The sequence below is a fragment of the Bos taurus genome, chromosome 4 (genome assembly GCF_002263795.3).
Source record: "Bos taurus isolate L1 Dominette 01449 registration number 42190680 breed Hereford chromosome 4, ARS-UCD2.0, whole genome shotgun sequence".
In the NCBI taxonomy this organism is placed as follows: Eukaryota; Metazoa; Chordata; class Mammalia; order Artiodactyla; family Bovidae; genus Bos; species Bos taurus.
Window position 1 is genome coordinate 116,623,948 of NC_037331.1, and position 16,785 is coordinate 116,640,732.

Here is a 16,785-nt window from a genome sequence, read left to right on the forward strand (position 1 = left end):
CCTACTGCTCAGAAAAGAAGATGCCTTTCAAAATATTACTGCTCATTGACAATGCACCTGGTCCCCAGAAGCTCCAATGGAGATGTACAACAAGATTAACATTCTCATGCCTGCAAACACAACCATTCTGTAGCTCATGGATCTAAGACTAATTTTGATTTTTAAGCCCATAAGGAAATATTTCATTAGAGTATAGCTGCCATAGATAGTGAGTCCTCTGATGATCTGGGCAAAGTCAATCGAAAACCTTCTGGAAACGACTCACCATTCTATATGTTAAGAACATTCATGATTCATGGGAAGAGGTCAAAGCACCAATGTTAACAGGAGATTGGGAGAAGTTGAGTCTAACCCTCACGGATAACTCTGAGGGGTTTGAGACTTCACTGGAGGAAGTAATGGCACATGCAGAACAGCCGGAAAACTAGAATTAGAAGTGGAGCCTGAGAATGCACCTAAATGGCTGCAATCTCATGATAAAATTTGAATGGATGAGGAGTTGCTCTTATGGATGAACAAAGTGAGTGGTTTCTTGAGATGAAGTCTACTCCTCAGAAGATGCTGTGAAGATGGTTGACATAACAACAAAGAATTTAGTGTGTTCCCTCAACTTACTGAGAAGCAGCAGCAGTAGGTTTGAGAGCACTGACCCCAGTTTTGAAAGACATTCTCCTGTGGGAAAAGCACTTTCAAACAGCCCTGCATGCTCCAGAGAAATTGTTCGTGAAGGAGCAGTTCATCAGTGGCAAACTTCACTGCTGTGTTGTTTCAAGAAATTGCCACAGTCATCCCACTGATTCTCTTTCTCCAGTGCAAGTGCATTTAAAATGGGCTTAATAACATAAATTTCACAGGGGCTGAAATTCTTACAGAAACTCACCACCATCTCTCCAATTCTTCTGAAACATAGTAGTGTAAAAATTCTCCACCGGATGCAGTGTTGGCCTCTGCTTGAGATTTCAGTATCTAAAGTGGAAATAGTCTCTGCAGATTGTGTCATTCAAACCCTTCCTTTCTTCCGTGAGGAAACCAAGAGGGTCCACAGACAACCGTGACTTGACCTCCACTTCATGAGCTGTGGATCCAGCCGGCTGGTTCAGCGTAGGCCACCGTGTCAGCTGCGGTCCCCATGCTCTTACGCTCTCTGCACTTACGATACCATTGGTCAGCCAGGAGCTGCACGGTGGGTTCAGTCATTCAGTGTACTGTTTACATCGTTTCAGGTGTTTGGGAAGCAACTTAGCGATGCGTCCAAGGTTAATAAAAATATTTACGTCTTCTGACTCATTCCAGGGAATTTGTCATAAGTAAATTTTCTAAAACGTTTCTTACAATAGTGAAAAGGCATGACACTTGAGAAATGAGATAAGTAAGTAAGTAAAAATAGGCTTCCCTCGTAGCTCAATTGGTAAGAGTAAATTAAAGGGACTTCCCTGGGTGGTCCAGCAGTTAAGAATCCACCTTGCAATGCAGCGGATGTGGGTTCGATCCCTGGCTGGGGAACTAAGATCCCACGTACCTCGGAGAAACTAAGCCGGCATGCCGCAACTGCCGAACCCACACACCACGACTAGAGAGTCCTCATGCCATGGCAAAGACCCAACTAAGACCCAAGGCAGCCTAACTGCTTAATTAATTAACATGATGTTGCCCTTAAAATAATAGTTATGAAGGCTACAGAGTATTAAATAATGCAAACATGTTTATGATGTTTTAGTAAATAAACACAAAAGAATGCAATATAATACACTTCAGTTAACACCTGTCAGCATCATCCATGTACCCTGAGAAGGCTGGAAGTCAACCCCGAGTTCTGACGGTAGCTCGTCTCATTGGGTGGTGAAATTTTGTACATTATTTTGCAGTGTGATGATTTCCATAATTGCTGTTTCAGTGCCATTCACTCAGTAATTTTAATCAGATTTTAAAAAATTCAACCTCACATTCCAAAGACATTAGATTTCTTCCACTGATGAATATGTAAGAGCTATAGATGGTTCCTGGAAACACTTGGAAGAGAAAAACAAGCAAATAGAAAAAATATCCTGTTGTTACGCTTATGTCAGACTTTCTCAACTTTTTATGTCTTTACTTGTTTAATTACTGATCGACTTGTTTTAATTACTTATTTAAATTGCTGGATTAGCATTTAAATGAAAAGCCTTTTTGTTTCTCTAATTTCTTTCTCTCTTTGATTTTATATCATCATGAGACAGTAGAATTTGAATTTTTATCTCACTCTCTAAAAATGAATGAATTCTAACTCCCCACAGGGAGGGACATAATTACAAGTGTTCTTAGAGCTGTTCCAGACTCCAGGAGACAAATGGCCAAGGAAATCCAGAAGGTTCTTCCCTGAACTGGTGCCAACAGACCCCCAGCTAGGACACGTCTGTGGTGGGGCCGGCTGTGCCCAGCAAGCACTGCTGCCCCAAGCTGACTAAGTGTTTAGCCATCAGTAGTATGACTAAACTGGGCCCCCAAGTCAGGGCTGTGGCAGAGGAATAGCCTTGTTTTGTCCGTAATTCAGACGGTCAGCTCTGGCTCCGACGGTGTCCAGGGAAAGGTTTTGTTTGGCCCACAGAGTAGCTTTGTACAAACTCAGTGTCCACATTTCTGGCTTTGCTTTAAAAATTGTATTGGCAGCAGCAAAACATACTATTCTCACAGATAGCAGATCTGGCTGGTGGGGCTGGGGGAGCTGGCCCGTCCGCAGAGTGACCACAAGCCTTGGCTTCTGACCAGACTGGCCTCGGCGTGTCAGAACTTTGAGTCTGCAGACAAAAGGGCAGCCTGAGAAGTCAGCATCTTTTGCAGGAATACTGTAGACGGCTGTGGTCCACGTCTGTGTATTCTGTGTTTCTTCCCGTGTCTACTTGGCTCAGCGCATCCTCTCTGTCCTTCTGTGTTTTTCCTTTTTCCTCTGGGGTCTCAGATGACCCCTTCCTTTGTATTCCTGATGGTTTCTTTTACTTTTTCTCCTTCTCTTCCTTCCGTTTCTTTGTCTACCTCTCATATGACAAGACAGAACAAAAGACAGAAGTGTTTTTTACTTATTTTAATTCTCATTTTCATTCTGTTTTTAACCTTTTAAATTGCATATAATTGTATATATTTAACTTTATAAATTGTATAATTTAACTCTTTAAACTATTTTCCAATGTTTATTTTCTTTGTTTCTATTTAAAATTTTTTTATTGAAATGTAGTTGATTTACAATGTTGTCAGTTTCTGCTGTACCTCAAAGCGATTCAGTTATATATATATGTAAATATACATATATATAGGCTTCCCTGGTGGCCCAGATGGTAAAGAATCTGCCTACAATGCAGGAGACCCAGATTCAATCCCTAGGTCAGGAAGATCCCCTAGACAAAGAAATGGCAACCCTCTCCCTTCCCTGGGAAATCCCATGAACAGAGGAGCTTGGTGGGCTACAGTCCATGGGGGTCACAAAGTCAGACACAGTTGAGCAATTAACACTTTCACTTTCATATATATACACGTGCATCTGTCTCTCTGTGTGCTCAGTCGTGTCCAACTCTGCAGCCCCATGGAATGTGTGTGTGTATATGTTTGTGTGTGTGTGTGTGTGTGTGTGTGTGTACATATATATATATATGTATATATCCCAAACTCCCAATCCTTCCCTCTCCTGCTTTTAAATTTAACCTAGGTTAGTAGAATATGTTATATCAATACTTGTGTTTTTAAAAGACCTGAGAAGACGTCCAGGCACAGCTCCGTGTTTCTGCCCCAGACCTGTTCCTCTGTAGGGGAGGCTGGGCTGATGCTGCTCTGCGCTCACCGCTGCACAGGCATCATTCAACCTTAAGGAGGAGTCTTCTCTGAGTGAGACCCTGAGCTGCACGAGGAGGTGGGTGGCGGGATACCAGATTCATAAAATACAGTGTCTACTTCTGGAAAGCTTTCAGCCCAGGTATAAAAGAAGGCAGCATCTGAATGAAATATGTTCCAAGTTGTAGTCCCATGTGGGACGGGAATAAGGAAGGAAGGAGGAAAGGGTGTTGGCCCTGACATAGATGAGGTCTTGAAGAGGGAGCATTCCAGCCACCCCTGGAAGGCAACTGTGGTCTGCAGACCAGTGGGAAGTGGCATCCTCACAGCATGAACAGATGGAGTCAGGAGGGTTCTGGGCAGACCATGAGGAGAAGTCGTGACCTGGTGAGCTTGTCCAGGAGGGCCGTGGGAGGCTGTGGCTTAAAAGTCCTGGAAAAGAGTAAGTCACCTGTGTGGTACTTTGTGGGTCCTCTTTACTCTGTGGGAGATTGGAATGGATGGGATTTTCAAGGACAAGTGTGTGTTTTAGGAAGTAAGTCTAGACTCCAGTATAAAAGCATATTTGGAGAAGAGAAAGACTCTAGGTCAGGAGCCCCCAGGGGCTGCTTCAGGTCCAGATGAAGAGAAATGACGCCCTGAATGGAGGGAGAAAAGCAGAGATGGGATGGGTTTACGTTGTGTTGTGGAGGGAGAACCGGGAAGACTTGGAGACGCTGCGTGTGCAGGCAGCTGAGAGCTGAAGCAGAGGTCTGGGTCGTCCGGGGGATTTGAGCCTTGTTGGTGGAAGAGTGGGCCATCTCAGGGAAGTCGGAGATCTCGGTCAGGAGACGTCAGCCCAGGTGGGCAGACGGCCAGGGAAACTGAGGAAGAGGATGTGCAGGGTTTACACAGGATAAATCAATGATGATTGATGTTTGAGAGCTCACAGTGCGACAAGAAGTAAAACACGGTATATATATTATCTTATTTAACTGAAATCCTTAGGAGTCTTATGAGTGGGAACATTTACTATTTATCAATAAGAAGGCTGAAATTTATGAAGGTTAAAATAATTTTTTCAGAGTAATATAGCTGTTAACTGGGACTCCCGAGAGCTGAACTCAGCTTTGCCTAATTCCAAACAAAGTTATTTTTAAATTGCATGAGGGATGCAGCCGCAGCGTCTGCACCCACAGGGATCCATCACCTCGAGACTGAGAAGGGGGCCCAGCTTCAGATGCATTTTCATACCTGTGGTCCCCGTGGCGTGTCACAGGATTGCTCCTGGAGGCCACCTCGTATTGACTAAAATAAAGATTACAGATGCAAAATAGTGCATCAGCTTAGCATAATGCAAAAATCAACGATGCATCTAAGTGCACGGAACGGTCCTTTTCCAAGGTTAGAGGGAAGTCGGCTCGGGAAGCCACCGGGAGATGTTTCTCGGCGGTCGAGCTTTATCGTCCTTGCAGCCTGTTCTCTAGCGACTGCGCTTTCGGGTCTTCTCTGGCTGTCACAGGCAGTGCTGGGAGCAGCACCCGGGGCTGTCTGATCCCAGATAAAGTGGTTTCCAGGGGAAGGAGGGGCCCAGGTACAGGCCGCACCGCCTGGCCCGTGAGTTCCCTTCTTCCTCACTGCCTAGGGAGGCGCAGTCGCAGCCGTCCGTGTGCTGTTTGGTGCGGGCTTCCATGGAGCCCACCGTGTCCTCCATCTGTGTTCAGCCCCTCAGTCGTGTCCGACATGGAGTCCACCGTGTCCTCCGTCTGTGTTCAGCCCCAGTCGTGTCCGACAGCGTCCTCTTGGAGTTCATTTAACCTGGTCACTGTTTGGCTTTTGTGTCATCAGTACTAATCTTGTGCATTTTACTTGTGTATTCTTTTTTTCCTTTTTACGAGGAGATTGTTTTCACAAAAGAGCCTGTGGATATATTGATGCTTTCTGCTCTTCGTTTCCCTTCTATTACTTGATAATTTGGAGCATCCTACATTTTATTTCTTTCTCTCCCGCATGGCCCCCTCTCCTTCTCTGCACTCATAATCACACACCTGTGTATCTAGTATAAGAAAACAGGGCACAACCATTTTGATGCGCATCTCACCAGAAACATGCCCCCCATATATATATATAATATATATGTATATTATATATACATCATCTTTATAGACCCAGTATTTTTTAAAGTCAGAATAGTGCTATTGAAACATTCTGTCACTGATGACTAAATAGCCCCAAATAATGCAAAGTGTAAACTCTACACTGATCTCACTAGCGAGCGTAAATGCAAAAATTATAGATAAAATATTGGCAAGTAGAGTTCAGTCGTGTATGTGAATAATAGTGTTCTCTGAACAGTGAGATGTGATCATGACAACGGCATTCAGGTGTCAGGAAATCAATCAACAAAATTCACTGCAACCGCACAATAACAGGAAAACACTTACAATTTGCCAGAAGATGCTGAAAGGGCATCTGATAAAATTTATCAATCACTCCTGACAAAAATTCCAGGTAAAATAACAGTAAAAACAGCTTAAATAGCATAAAGACTATTTATCATGGACCAATGAGCAAAGAAAATCATTCTAAATGGCAAACAATAAAACCATTTCAATTATAGTCAGGAAGGAATACTCAACATCACCATTAATATTTAATATGTTCTTGGATGGTGGGAAATGCAGTATACAAGCAAACTACATGCTGAGTACAGGAAAATATATCTCTTTTCTGATAATATAATTCTACTTCAGAAAACCTAAAAGACATTAGTTTTTTAAAAACTACTGTAATTAATAAGAAAATTTATTAATATAGCTTTAATGCATAAATAAATCAATACCTTCTCTATTCCTTAACATGAATATCTAGAAATAGAAATGGAGAAAATATTCCATTTATAGCATACAAACAGTACAAAGACCTAGGATAAATCTAAGGAAAGTGCTAAGAGTTAGAGTAAAGCAAACTATAAAATCTTGTTGAAAATTTGAAAAAAATAAAAAGATACAATGTAATCTTAAAAGTATTAAAAAGCAGAGACATTACTTTGCTGACAAATATCTATAGTCAAAGCTATGATTTTTCCAGTAGTCAGGTAGGGATTGAAATTTGCATCATAAAGAAGGCTGAATGCCAAAGTATTGATGCTTTCGAACTGTGATATTGAAGAAGATGCTTGAAAGTCCATTGGGCTGCAAGGAGATCAAACCAGTCCATCCTAAAGGAAATCAACTCTGAATTTTCATTGGAAGGACTGATGCTGAAACTGAAGCTACAATACTTTGGCCACCTGATGCGAAGAGCTGACTCATTAGAAAAGATCGGGATCCTGGGAAAGGTTGAAGGCAGGAGGAGAAGGGGTCGACAGAGGATGAGATGGTTGATCTCGTCTTTCACATGCTTTCCGTGGACATGAGTTTGAGTAAGCTCCAGGAGATGGTGAAGGACAGGGAAGCCTGGCGTGCTGCAGTCCATGGGGTTGCAAAGAGTCGGACACAACTGAGCAACTGAATAGTAACAACAGCAATGTAATCTTAGGCGAGAATACAGTATTTAAAATGTTAATTCTCTTAAAATTGATATAAAACTTTAACAGAATCCTAATTAGAACTTTGAAACAAATAATGCTGAACATTTGATAAAATATTTTAGTCAACATACATAGTATAGTCAAAGCTATGGTTTTCCCAGTGGTCATGTACATATGTGAGAGGTGGACCGTAAAGAAGGCTGAGCACCGAAGAATTGATGCTTTTGAACTGTGGTGCTGGAGAAGACTCTTGAGAGTCCCTTGGACTGCAAGGAGGTCCAACCAGTCCATCCTAAAGGAGATCAGTCCTGACTATTCATTGGAAGGACTGAGGCTGAAGCTGAAACTCCAATATTTGGCCACCTGATGCGAAGAGCTGACTTATTTGAAAAGACCCTGATATTGGTAAAAATTGAAAGCAGGAGGAGAAGGGGAAGACAGAGGATGAGATGGCGGGATGACATCACCGACTCAATGGACATGGGTTTGAGTAAGCTCTGGGAGCTGGTGATGGACAGGGAGGCCTGGCGTGCTGCGGTTCATGGGGTCGCAAAGAGTCGGCCACGACTGAGCGACTGAACTGAACTGAAACATCTAATGTCTGCATGTGGTCATAGCATCATTTGTAGAGTGGTGCATGCCAAGCTGACAATATTGGGCTCTCTTACTGGGTGTGAGGGTCTGTACAGCAGTGCGAGTGCTTCAGAGAAGACAGACAAGTTGAAGGGAAACACAGCATTTTTGATTATTTCATTTATGTAAAATCACCTGTGTGCTGTGAAGAAATTTGAAAGAAAACATGAGTCCTCTATCCACTGACTTGTGACTCAGTGTCCATGGAGGTGCAAGGCAGGTTGCCCAATCAGGTGTGGAATGCGATTCTATTTTAGGAACAAATCTGCTTAATATAAGCTTCTAAGTATAACAATGAGCAAAGGAATGTACGCTTAAACATGTGTATCAGTTGCTCCGTGGTGTCCGACTCTTTGCGACCCCATGGACTGTAGCCCGCCAGGACCCTCTGTCCATGGGATTCTCCAGGCAAGGATACTGGAGTGGGTTGCCATGCCCTTTTCCAGGGGAGCTTCCCAACCTGGGTCTCCTGCATTTCAGGCGTAAACTTTACTGTCTAAGCTACTAGGGAAGCCCATGTTTAAAGATACAGAGAGGTTGGGAATATTGTGGGAAAAGAATTGTTTTATGTTTATTTACATCAACTTGTCTCAATAGATATAATATGTTTTGTTGAAATTTGAAAAACAACAAATAAGGTGTAAAAGAACATGATGTAACTGAACATTATCCCATTAGCCAAAAAAAAGGACATAACCATGTTTAACAGACTTTAGCAAGTCTGCTGCAAAGGAATTTTATTGATAAATTTTGACGGTGGCACCATCAGGCACAGTCTCATTGCAAGGTTTTGAATTATATGTATATGTTTTAAAACTCTTTGCTGTTTTTTTTTTTCTTTTAGGAATCATTAAGAGCCATCAGATATGAAATATCTCCAGATAGAGAGTACGCTCTTTTTTCATATAACGTGGAACCAGTGAGTACTCGTCTTTCCTATTTATAGAAATGTGTTTCTTTATTCTAATACCGTATTAAGTATTTTCCCTTGAATGTCTATTCTTACTGATCTTTGAATCCTGTAATGGTTAATGGATTCTGGGATAGTCTCCTTTTATGCCACACTGCCACCTAGGAGAGAGCAGAGGTATGAAAGTCTTTTTAGCAGAGGAAGAAAAAAAAAAAACTCCTTTAAAGGCCTATTTCATAGGATTTCCTTGGTAACAAAAAAATTGTCCTTTTATAGATTTACTTTACCCTTTTGTAAATTATTTTTCTTGCCATTTTCTCAATCACGCCATACATTTTATCCTAAGAACAAAAAATGACCTCCAGATTCTCCCTAAATTAAAATCAAGTGTTAATTATCTCCTGGCATCACAGTATTCTAGAAAAGACTTGAATTGTCACTTTCTCTGTATAAACCCTTGTTTCTAGCACTTCCTATATGAATCTCCCGTAAAATTTCACTAGAATTTTTTATAAAATCTCATCCTGGTCTTTGGTAGCACTCTAAAACTGGGTCTCTCTTCTTTTTAATGTACTAATATATTAGAATTCATTTTGGCTCTTTAAAATGAGCGAGAGGGTACAATGTATTTAAGTGAAACAGATGTTTGGCTTCCAAGAGATTAGCAGCTTTAGAAATATGCATCAGTGGAACTTTTTTCTCTGGCAAATAAAATGTAGAATTCCGCTGCTTTCTAGCTCTTTTGAGACTATTCTAATTGGAGTTTCGTGAAGCTTCTGTGAGATGTAACGGTACTTGCATCATCATTCATGTCTGAGTAGCTCCTTGGTGAGTTTGAGAGAATCTTCCCCCGGCACGAGCCGGGCAAGCTTGCTGAGTTACACACCAGCGAGGAAGCTGGGGTTTGCATGGAGAAGCAACTCCGATTCTAGACATTGTAGAATTTCTTTTCAAAGTAACTTGACAGCTGGTTTTTTATTTCTTGACAACTGGATTTCAGTCTCAATTAAAACTTCAATTGGAGATTTATTCCTCCAAAAGTGGATCTTTTTAAATTCTCCATCTTCAGTTTTCCATTTACTAGTTTTGAAAATGTCCATTATGTAAAAGTTTTCATTTTCTCCATCTGAATCCTTTGGAACAACTGGTCATCTATCTATTTGATTAGGGAAGTCAGTGAACTTGACGTACTAGCTTTGGGACTCCATGCATCCTACACCCAACCCTACACACCTCTGAGCGTGATGGTCATGGCTTATAGTATTCCAGCCCCTTTCACCACCCTTGGAAGCTGCCAAAAATGTAACCTCCACCCTTGAACAAGAGAAGAATCCCAGTAGATATTTGAAGGACTTTTGTAGGAATGGGGAAATGAATGCTGAGTTGCTCCGAGGAGAGAAAACCAATGCCCAAGTGAGAAAAGCATCAAAATAAACTTGGTTTCAGGTCATCTTACTCGACAGTCTTTTAATAATAGGAGGAGCTCAATAGTGTGATGAGTTGCCGTGTTTGGTAATGAGCGTCCTGCTCCTTGAAATTTCGAAACAAAGTTTGTATTTGTTCTTCAGAATCTTTTAGACAAGCTTCTCCTACCTACCTACTTGGAGTGCCTGGGACCCTGTGGTTCTGTTCATCATGGAGTTCTCCATCATTCCCCTCCTTCCTCCCAGTGCTCCTCGGGGACGGTGCCTGCAGATCACATTGCAGCTGATGCCATTTTGGGAGAGAATATTTTGCTAAACCCGAGTCTCCCTCATGTAGAACACAGGCTGTAAATAGACACCTTGAGCTAATGCTTTCTCCCTGCACAGCATCCGTTGGCCTTTGGAGTAGACGTGTATTCAGTTTGATTTCTCAATTGAGGGAAAATGTAAAAAAAAAAAAATTGTACGGATTTAGCTATATTTTCAACTGTAAAAATGATCAAAGTATCAAAAATGTGTGCTGTATTTTAAAAAATCTATAGAACTGGATATTTTTAACCTGAATCAAAGAAGTAACCCTTGACGGTTTGTAAGTGCTGAGCCGTTACTGAACATGTGGCTGTCCAAGCAACCTGCCTGGACTGCGTGTTTCTTCCTCCCGGTCACTCAGACTAGTCGCAGCATTGCGTCAGTTCCCAGTTGTTTGACGTCACCTGGTTTCATTTGCCTGTTTTTAATGTCGTCAGCTATTCTTAGAGCAGGAGGCCCTTTGTGTCCTGTCCATCCCCTCGGGATGTGGCCCAGAACCACATGTGTATTCTCGGTGCTGAACAGATGTGTTTGTGCCATTACCTTCTCTCTGAACTCCTTAGCTCTGGAGCGAGATTCAAAGTGACTTTTTTTAAGTCCTTGAAATTCTATTAAATATACAAAAAGGAAAAAAAAATTATGTCATGAAAAAAAAAGACCCTCATTTGTAAGACATTTTAGTAACATTCCACATTTATTCTGGAAATGGAGGGATCTTGCTAATTAGCATATCTTTTTTCCTACTAAACTCTTTTAATATTATTAAACTTATAGCTTAACTAACAGCCTTGAGCATCCACAAATTAGCTAATTTTTAACTGTGTCAACCATATGCTTTTTAAATGGTCTCAAAATTACCCTTTTAAAAAAATATAAAGTTAGCAATTAGATTTGAGAAATAAACCCAAGCCCAGTTTTCTGATTTTTCCAGGCCTTAGATGCCTATAGATCCATAAATGTCTCTAGAATTGAAAAGTAATAAACAATATTATGTTTTTATTTGTGTGTACCAGTCCTGCAGTTTGCAAAATATGTTTATTTACACCCTCTCAATTCGGTTCGGTTCAGTCGCTCAGTCGTGTCCAACTCCCTGCAACCCCATGAACCACAGCACACCAGGCCTCCCTGTCCATCACCAACTCCTGGAGTTCACTCAGACTCACATCCATCAAGTCAGTGATGCCATCCAGCCATCTCATCCTCTGTCGTCCCCTTCTCCTCCTGCCCCCAATCCCTCCCAGCATCAGAGTCTTTTCCAGTGAGTCAGCTCTTCGCATGAGGTGGCCAGAGTACTGGAGTTTCAGCTTCAGCATCAGTCCTTCCAAAGAACACCCAGGGCTGATCTCCTTTAGGATGGACTGGTTGGATCTCCTTGCAGTCCAAGGGACTCTCAAGAGTCTTCTCCAACACCACAGTTCAAAAGCATCAATTCTTCGGTGCTCAGCTTTCTTCACAGTCCAACTCTCGCATCCATCCATGACCACTGGAAAAACCATAGTCTTGACAAGACGGACCTTTGTTTACACCCTCTCACTTCTGCTCAAAAGACCACTCTGCCCACAAAGAGCCAGTATTTCTGTTATTTTCTTTGTTTTACTTGTAGAACTTCTTAACATTTCTCAGTGTATCACTTCTAAAGGGTTCTCTTGAAACTAAGCTAGACATTGGGGGATAGTAATTTTTTATTTTAATTTGAAAGCTATTTAACTATAGTAACTAAACTATACTAAGAGGAGTAAATTTCCATAAAGTTATCTAATTAATTAGATTATCTAATTATCTAATTAGATAATCCTTCATATTGAAGTATACTTGGCAAATGTGAAAAGTTTCTAAAACTCTTAGGGGAGGAGGAGAAAAATCTTGAATCTTGATATCTTAGATCATTAAAAATATTAATACATTTTGTGACTTCCAAAGAGGAAAGAGAAATTTTATCTGAAAAATATTCTTTCTTAGCAATTATTTTCTAAAAGAGCCAGTGAATATTTGTGGAAGTTCTGGCTGCAGTGTTTAAAGGAGATGCTGTGCTGTGCTTAGTCACTCAGTCGTGTCTGTCTCTGTGTGACCCCACAGACTGTAGCCCTCCAGGCTCCTCTGTCCATGGGATTCTTCAGGCAAGAATACTGGAGTGGGTTGCCATGCCCTCCTCCAGGGGATCTTCCCCACCCAGGGACTGAACCGCACTTCTCTTATGCACAGAACACATCTGCTGAAGGAATATAATGAGTTCCTTCCTTCCTTATGTGGCTTCCCAATCAGATGGGCCAAGAGGTGTGATGATAGCCTTTATGGAGGGCTGTGTTTGGGGCAGGAGAATGAGCTCTCACCGGTCCTCTGCAGGCGACTTTCTGATGACCTCAGGTGGCCCAGACCTGGAGAAGTGGAGCTGCTGTCCTGTCCATTACTGACTTAGGGATGCTGTGACACCCACATGGAGGGTCACTGAACTGTCTGGGTTACCCTGTAGTCTAAGTTCATGATGTAAGAAGATGCCTAATCCAGATCTCGAACATCGTGGGTTCTATCTATATAACTTCTTGCTATGATTTTTTGTTTTTATTACGATACTTTCAAGATTGGTGGTATAAAGATACTACATCAATCCAGGGAAGTGCAGTATGCTGCCATCCTCGTAGGCACCCAGGTGAAAGCTTACTCTCTTTTTTAGTCCTAACTACTTCTGGAGTCTCAGATTTAGCAATAACATTAGAAATCAGCGGGAAGTTATTAGGCCATTAAATGTGGATGTATGTCTCTTGCTGTACCGGTATACATCTTAAAGAGCTTTTTAAAGTTTTGTACTAGAAAAGGAGAGTGTACAGAGAACTACTGTTATATTCCTTCTGTCTTCTAAGGATTGTGTATTAGCAGTTACAGATGATGCCACTTAGTTGGAGAAGTTACTCGAATCCTTTGTTATTCTAAATACGGATGCTGGTTTGTGGAGGTAGCGTGCTTCCATCCAGACCCTGGTGTCATCACTGTCACGTTTTTTAAAATTTTATTTTATTAAACTCGAGTTGATTTATAATGTTGTGTTAATTTCTGCTGCACAGCGAAGTTTTTAGCTGAGATATATATATATTTAGGTGAGATATATAAATATGATATATATATTATATATATATGTGAGATATATATATGTGTGAGATATGTATATATATAGGAAATGACAACCCACTCCAGTATTCTTCCCTGGAAAGTCCCATGGACAGAGGAACTGGCAGGCTACAGTCCATAGCATTGCAAGAGTCGGACATGGCTGAGCAAATAAGCACACACGTATATGTGTGTGTGTATATGTGTGTATATGCTTTTTTCTATTCTTCTCCATTATGGTTTATCACAGGTTATGAGCATAGCTCCTGTGTGCAGTAGGGCCTTGTTTATCCATCCTGTCTATCGTAGTTTACACCTGCTAATCCCACACTCCCACTCCCTCCCTCCCGTCCCCTCACCCGATTTGCCCAGTGTTGCGTCTCCCAGCGTGCCCGGCCAGCCCTGCCTGTGCTCTGCGGCACAGAGGGTCTGGAGGTCCACGTGTGTCTTGCTCGGCCTTGGGCACCCTTGCTTCCTACAGAGGCAGAAAGTGGCAATTTCCTTGCCCTTTTTAGGTGTCTAGCACTTAAAGCTCTGAGCCAAGTCGCAGACCTACTCTCTCGGCTTTTCTCAAAGGCGGACGACGGGAGATGCTGGTGACACAGGAGTGTGTGGTCCCTTGGCTTCTAGCATCTTTCCTCCTCAGTGGTGGGGAGAGGGGTGCTCAGCCCCAAGGTTCTTGATTCCCACCCCCTCCCCTGACAGGCATCCTGCTCAGACCTGAGATAAGGTGGTTTCTTGCTGAGCTTCTTGCAGGTATTTGAAGCCATTTTCAGACCTAATAAATTGCTACCCTTTTCCTGCCCTTGTGGTAAGTTTATGCAGCCCAGTTTGCCATCTAAGGGACCATGAACTTTATAATTCACATGAAATCTGAAAAACAGCCAAACATGCATAGGTCTGGTTGAACCTGTCTGGTTTAAGGTGAACCTCAGCAGAATTCTGGAATCTCCAATACCTATGTCTATGAGAGTTAATTTTTTTTATTTACTTTTAATTGAAGGATAATTGCTTTACAATATTTCTTTGGCTTCTGCCATATCAACAAGTCCACAAACAATAAATGCTGGAGAGGGTGTCGAGAAAAAGGAACCCTCTTACACTGTTGGTAGGAATGCAAACTAGTATAGCAACTATGGAGAACAGCGTGGAGATTCCTTAAAAATCTGGAAATAGAACTGCCATACGACCCAGCAATCCCACTGCCGGGCATATACACGGAGGAAACCAGAATTGAAAGAGACACGGATACCCCAGTGTTCATCTCAGCACTGTTTATAATAGCCAGGACATGGAAGCAACCTAGATGTCCATCAGCAGATGAATGGATAAGAAAGCAGTGGTACATATACACAATGGAGTATTACTCAGCCATTAAAAAGAATACATTTGAATCAGTCTAATGAGATGGATGAAACTGGAGCCTATTTTACAGAGTAAAGTAAGTCAGAAAGAAAAACACCAATACAGTATAGTAATACATATATACGGAGAAGGCAATGGCACCCCACTCCAGTACTCTTGCCTGGAAAATCCCATGGACGGAGGAGCCTGGTAGGCTGCAGTCCATGGGGTCGCTAGGAGTCGGACACGACTGAGCGACTTCACTTTCACTTTTCACTTTCATGCATTGGAGAAGGAAATGGCAACCCACTCCAGTGTTCTTGCCTGGAGAATCCCAGGGACAGGGGAGCCTACTGTGCTGCCGTCTCTGGGGTCGCACAGAGTCGGACACGACTGAAGCGACTTAGCAGCAGCAGCAGCAACACATATATATGGAATTTAGAAAGATGGTAACAACAACCCTATATGGGAGATAGCAAAAGAGACACAGATGTAAAGAACAGTCTTTTGGACTCTGTGGGAGAGGGCGAGTGTGGGATGATTTGAGAGAATAGCATTGAAACATGTATATTACCATATGTGAAATAGATGACCAGTCCAAGTTTGATGCATGAAACGGCACTCAAAGCCGGTACGCTGAGATGACCCAGAGGGATGGGATGGGGAGGGAGGTGGGAGGGGGGTTCGGGACGGGGCACACATGTACACGCATGGCTGATTCGTGTCGATGTATGGTGGAAACCACTACAATACTGTAGAGTAATTAGCCTCCAATTAAAATTAATTAAAAACAAATAACTTGAGACTTAATAATCACAAGGGATTGGCTATAAAGTATTGAAATCAAACTTATGGACTGACTTAACAACTCGACTACAACTCAATGTAATTCTGAGTGTATGCGTTCCTATTTGCAACCACTGTAATTACCGTTGTGTGCTTCTGGTATTGACCCACCAGCCAGTCCTTCTTCATTAGAAGAACTGATAAAATCTTTGCCCTGTAGTGACTAAGGGAAAGGAATTCTTAACTGTTCAGCTGTTGAACTAGATCTTTCTGCATTGTCTGCAAGCCTTTTCTGGGCCTTCCTCAGGGAGCCAGCTGATCCCAGATTCTTGCCAGATGAGTCCCTTACATGTTTCCATGCGTGAAGGCTGAGGTCAGCATTGCAGGGAGGTATCTGTCTCCATCTGTGGCTGTCCACAGGTCCAACTGTGAGGTGCAGGGCTGTGGTCACTGGCATTTCTGCAGTCGTGGGGATGGTCCCAGTGGGACTCATTGCCTCCAGTGTGGATGCTGCCCCAGAACCCCTGGAAGGGCACCAACCCCCAACCAGCAGTTCTCAGGAGCCCCTTTGTTCTGTGATTAAACCCAGAGTCTCAATTCCAACCACCTTCCCTCCAGCAGCAGAATTTACAAGGGAAGCTGCTCACCTTGATTTGTTAGTATCCTGGTGTGTTGCTCTTTGTCTGTTGAAGGCCGAGTTGTCTGGGGCTCTTCCTCTGCTGGGTCCTTGGAAACTGTCCCATGACTTTTGTGCTGTGTGCTGTCACAGAGCTCGTGAAGTGCTGTGTGTGGTTGTACGGAACCGTGGATGTCCAGCTGCTGGTCAGAGTTTTCAGGAGCCTCTGCTCCAGGCTGAGCCAATGTCTCAGGTCCACTGTCTGTCTCTGGAGGGAGTAGATCCTTCCTGTGCCAGAAGTTCGGTCGTGGTTGATGAGTTTTGTTTGTTTTTGAAGTTAAATGACTTTTGT

At 42.5% G+C, this 16,785-nt stretch overlaps 1 protein-coding gene across 5 annotated transcripts in view; it reads left to right on the forward strand.

Annotated features, from left to right (window-relative positions):
* DPP6 (dipeptidyl peptidase like 6) overlaps positions 1 to 16,785 on the forward strand; it is a 1,065,758-nt gene that overhangs the window by 790,087 nt on the left and 258,886 nt on the right. For all 5 annotated transcript variants that reach the window (XM_024990441.2, XM_024990444.2, NM_174040.2 and 2 more), the window contains 1 exon segment: positions 8,787 to 8,861. In XM_024990441.2, the coding sequence (XP_024846209.1) occupies positions 8,787 to 8,861 (75 nt within the window).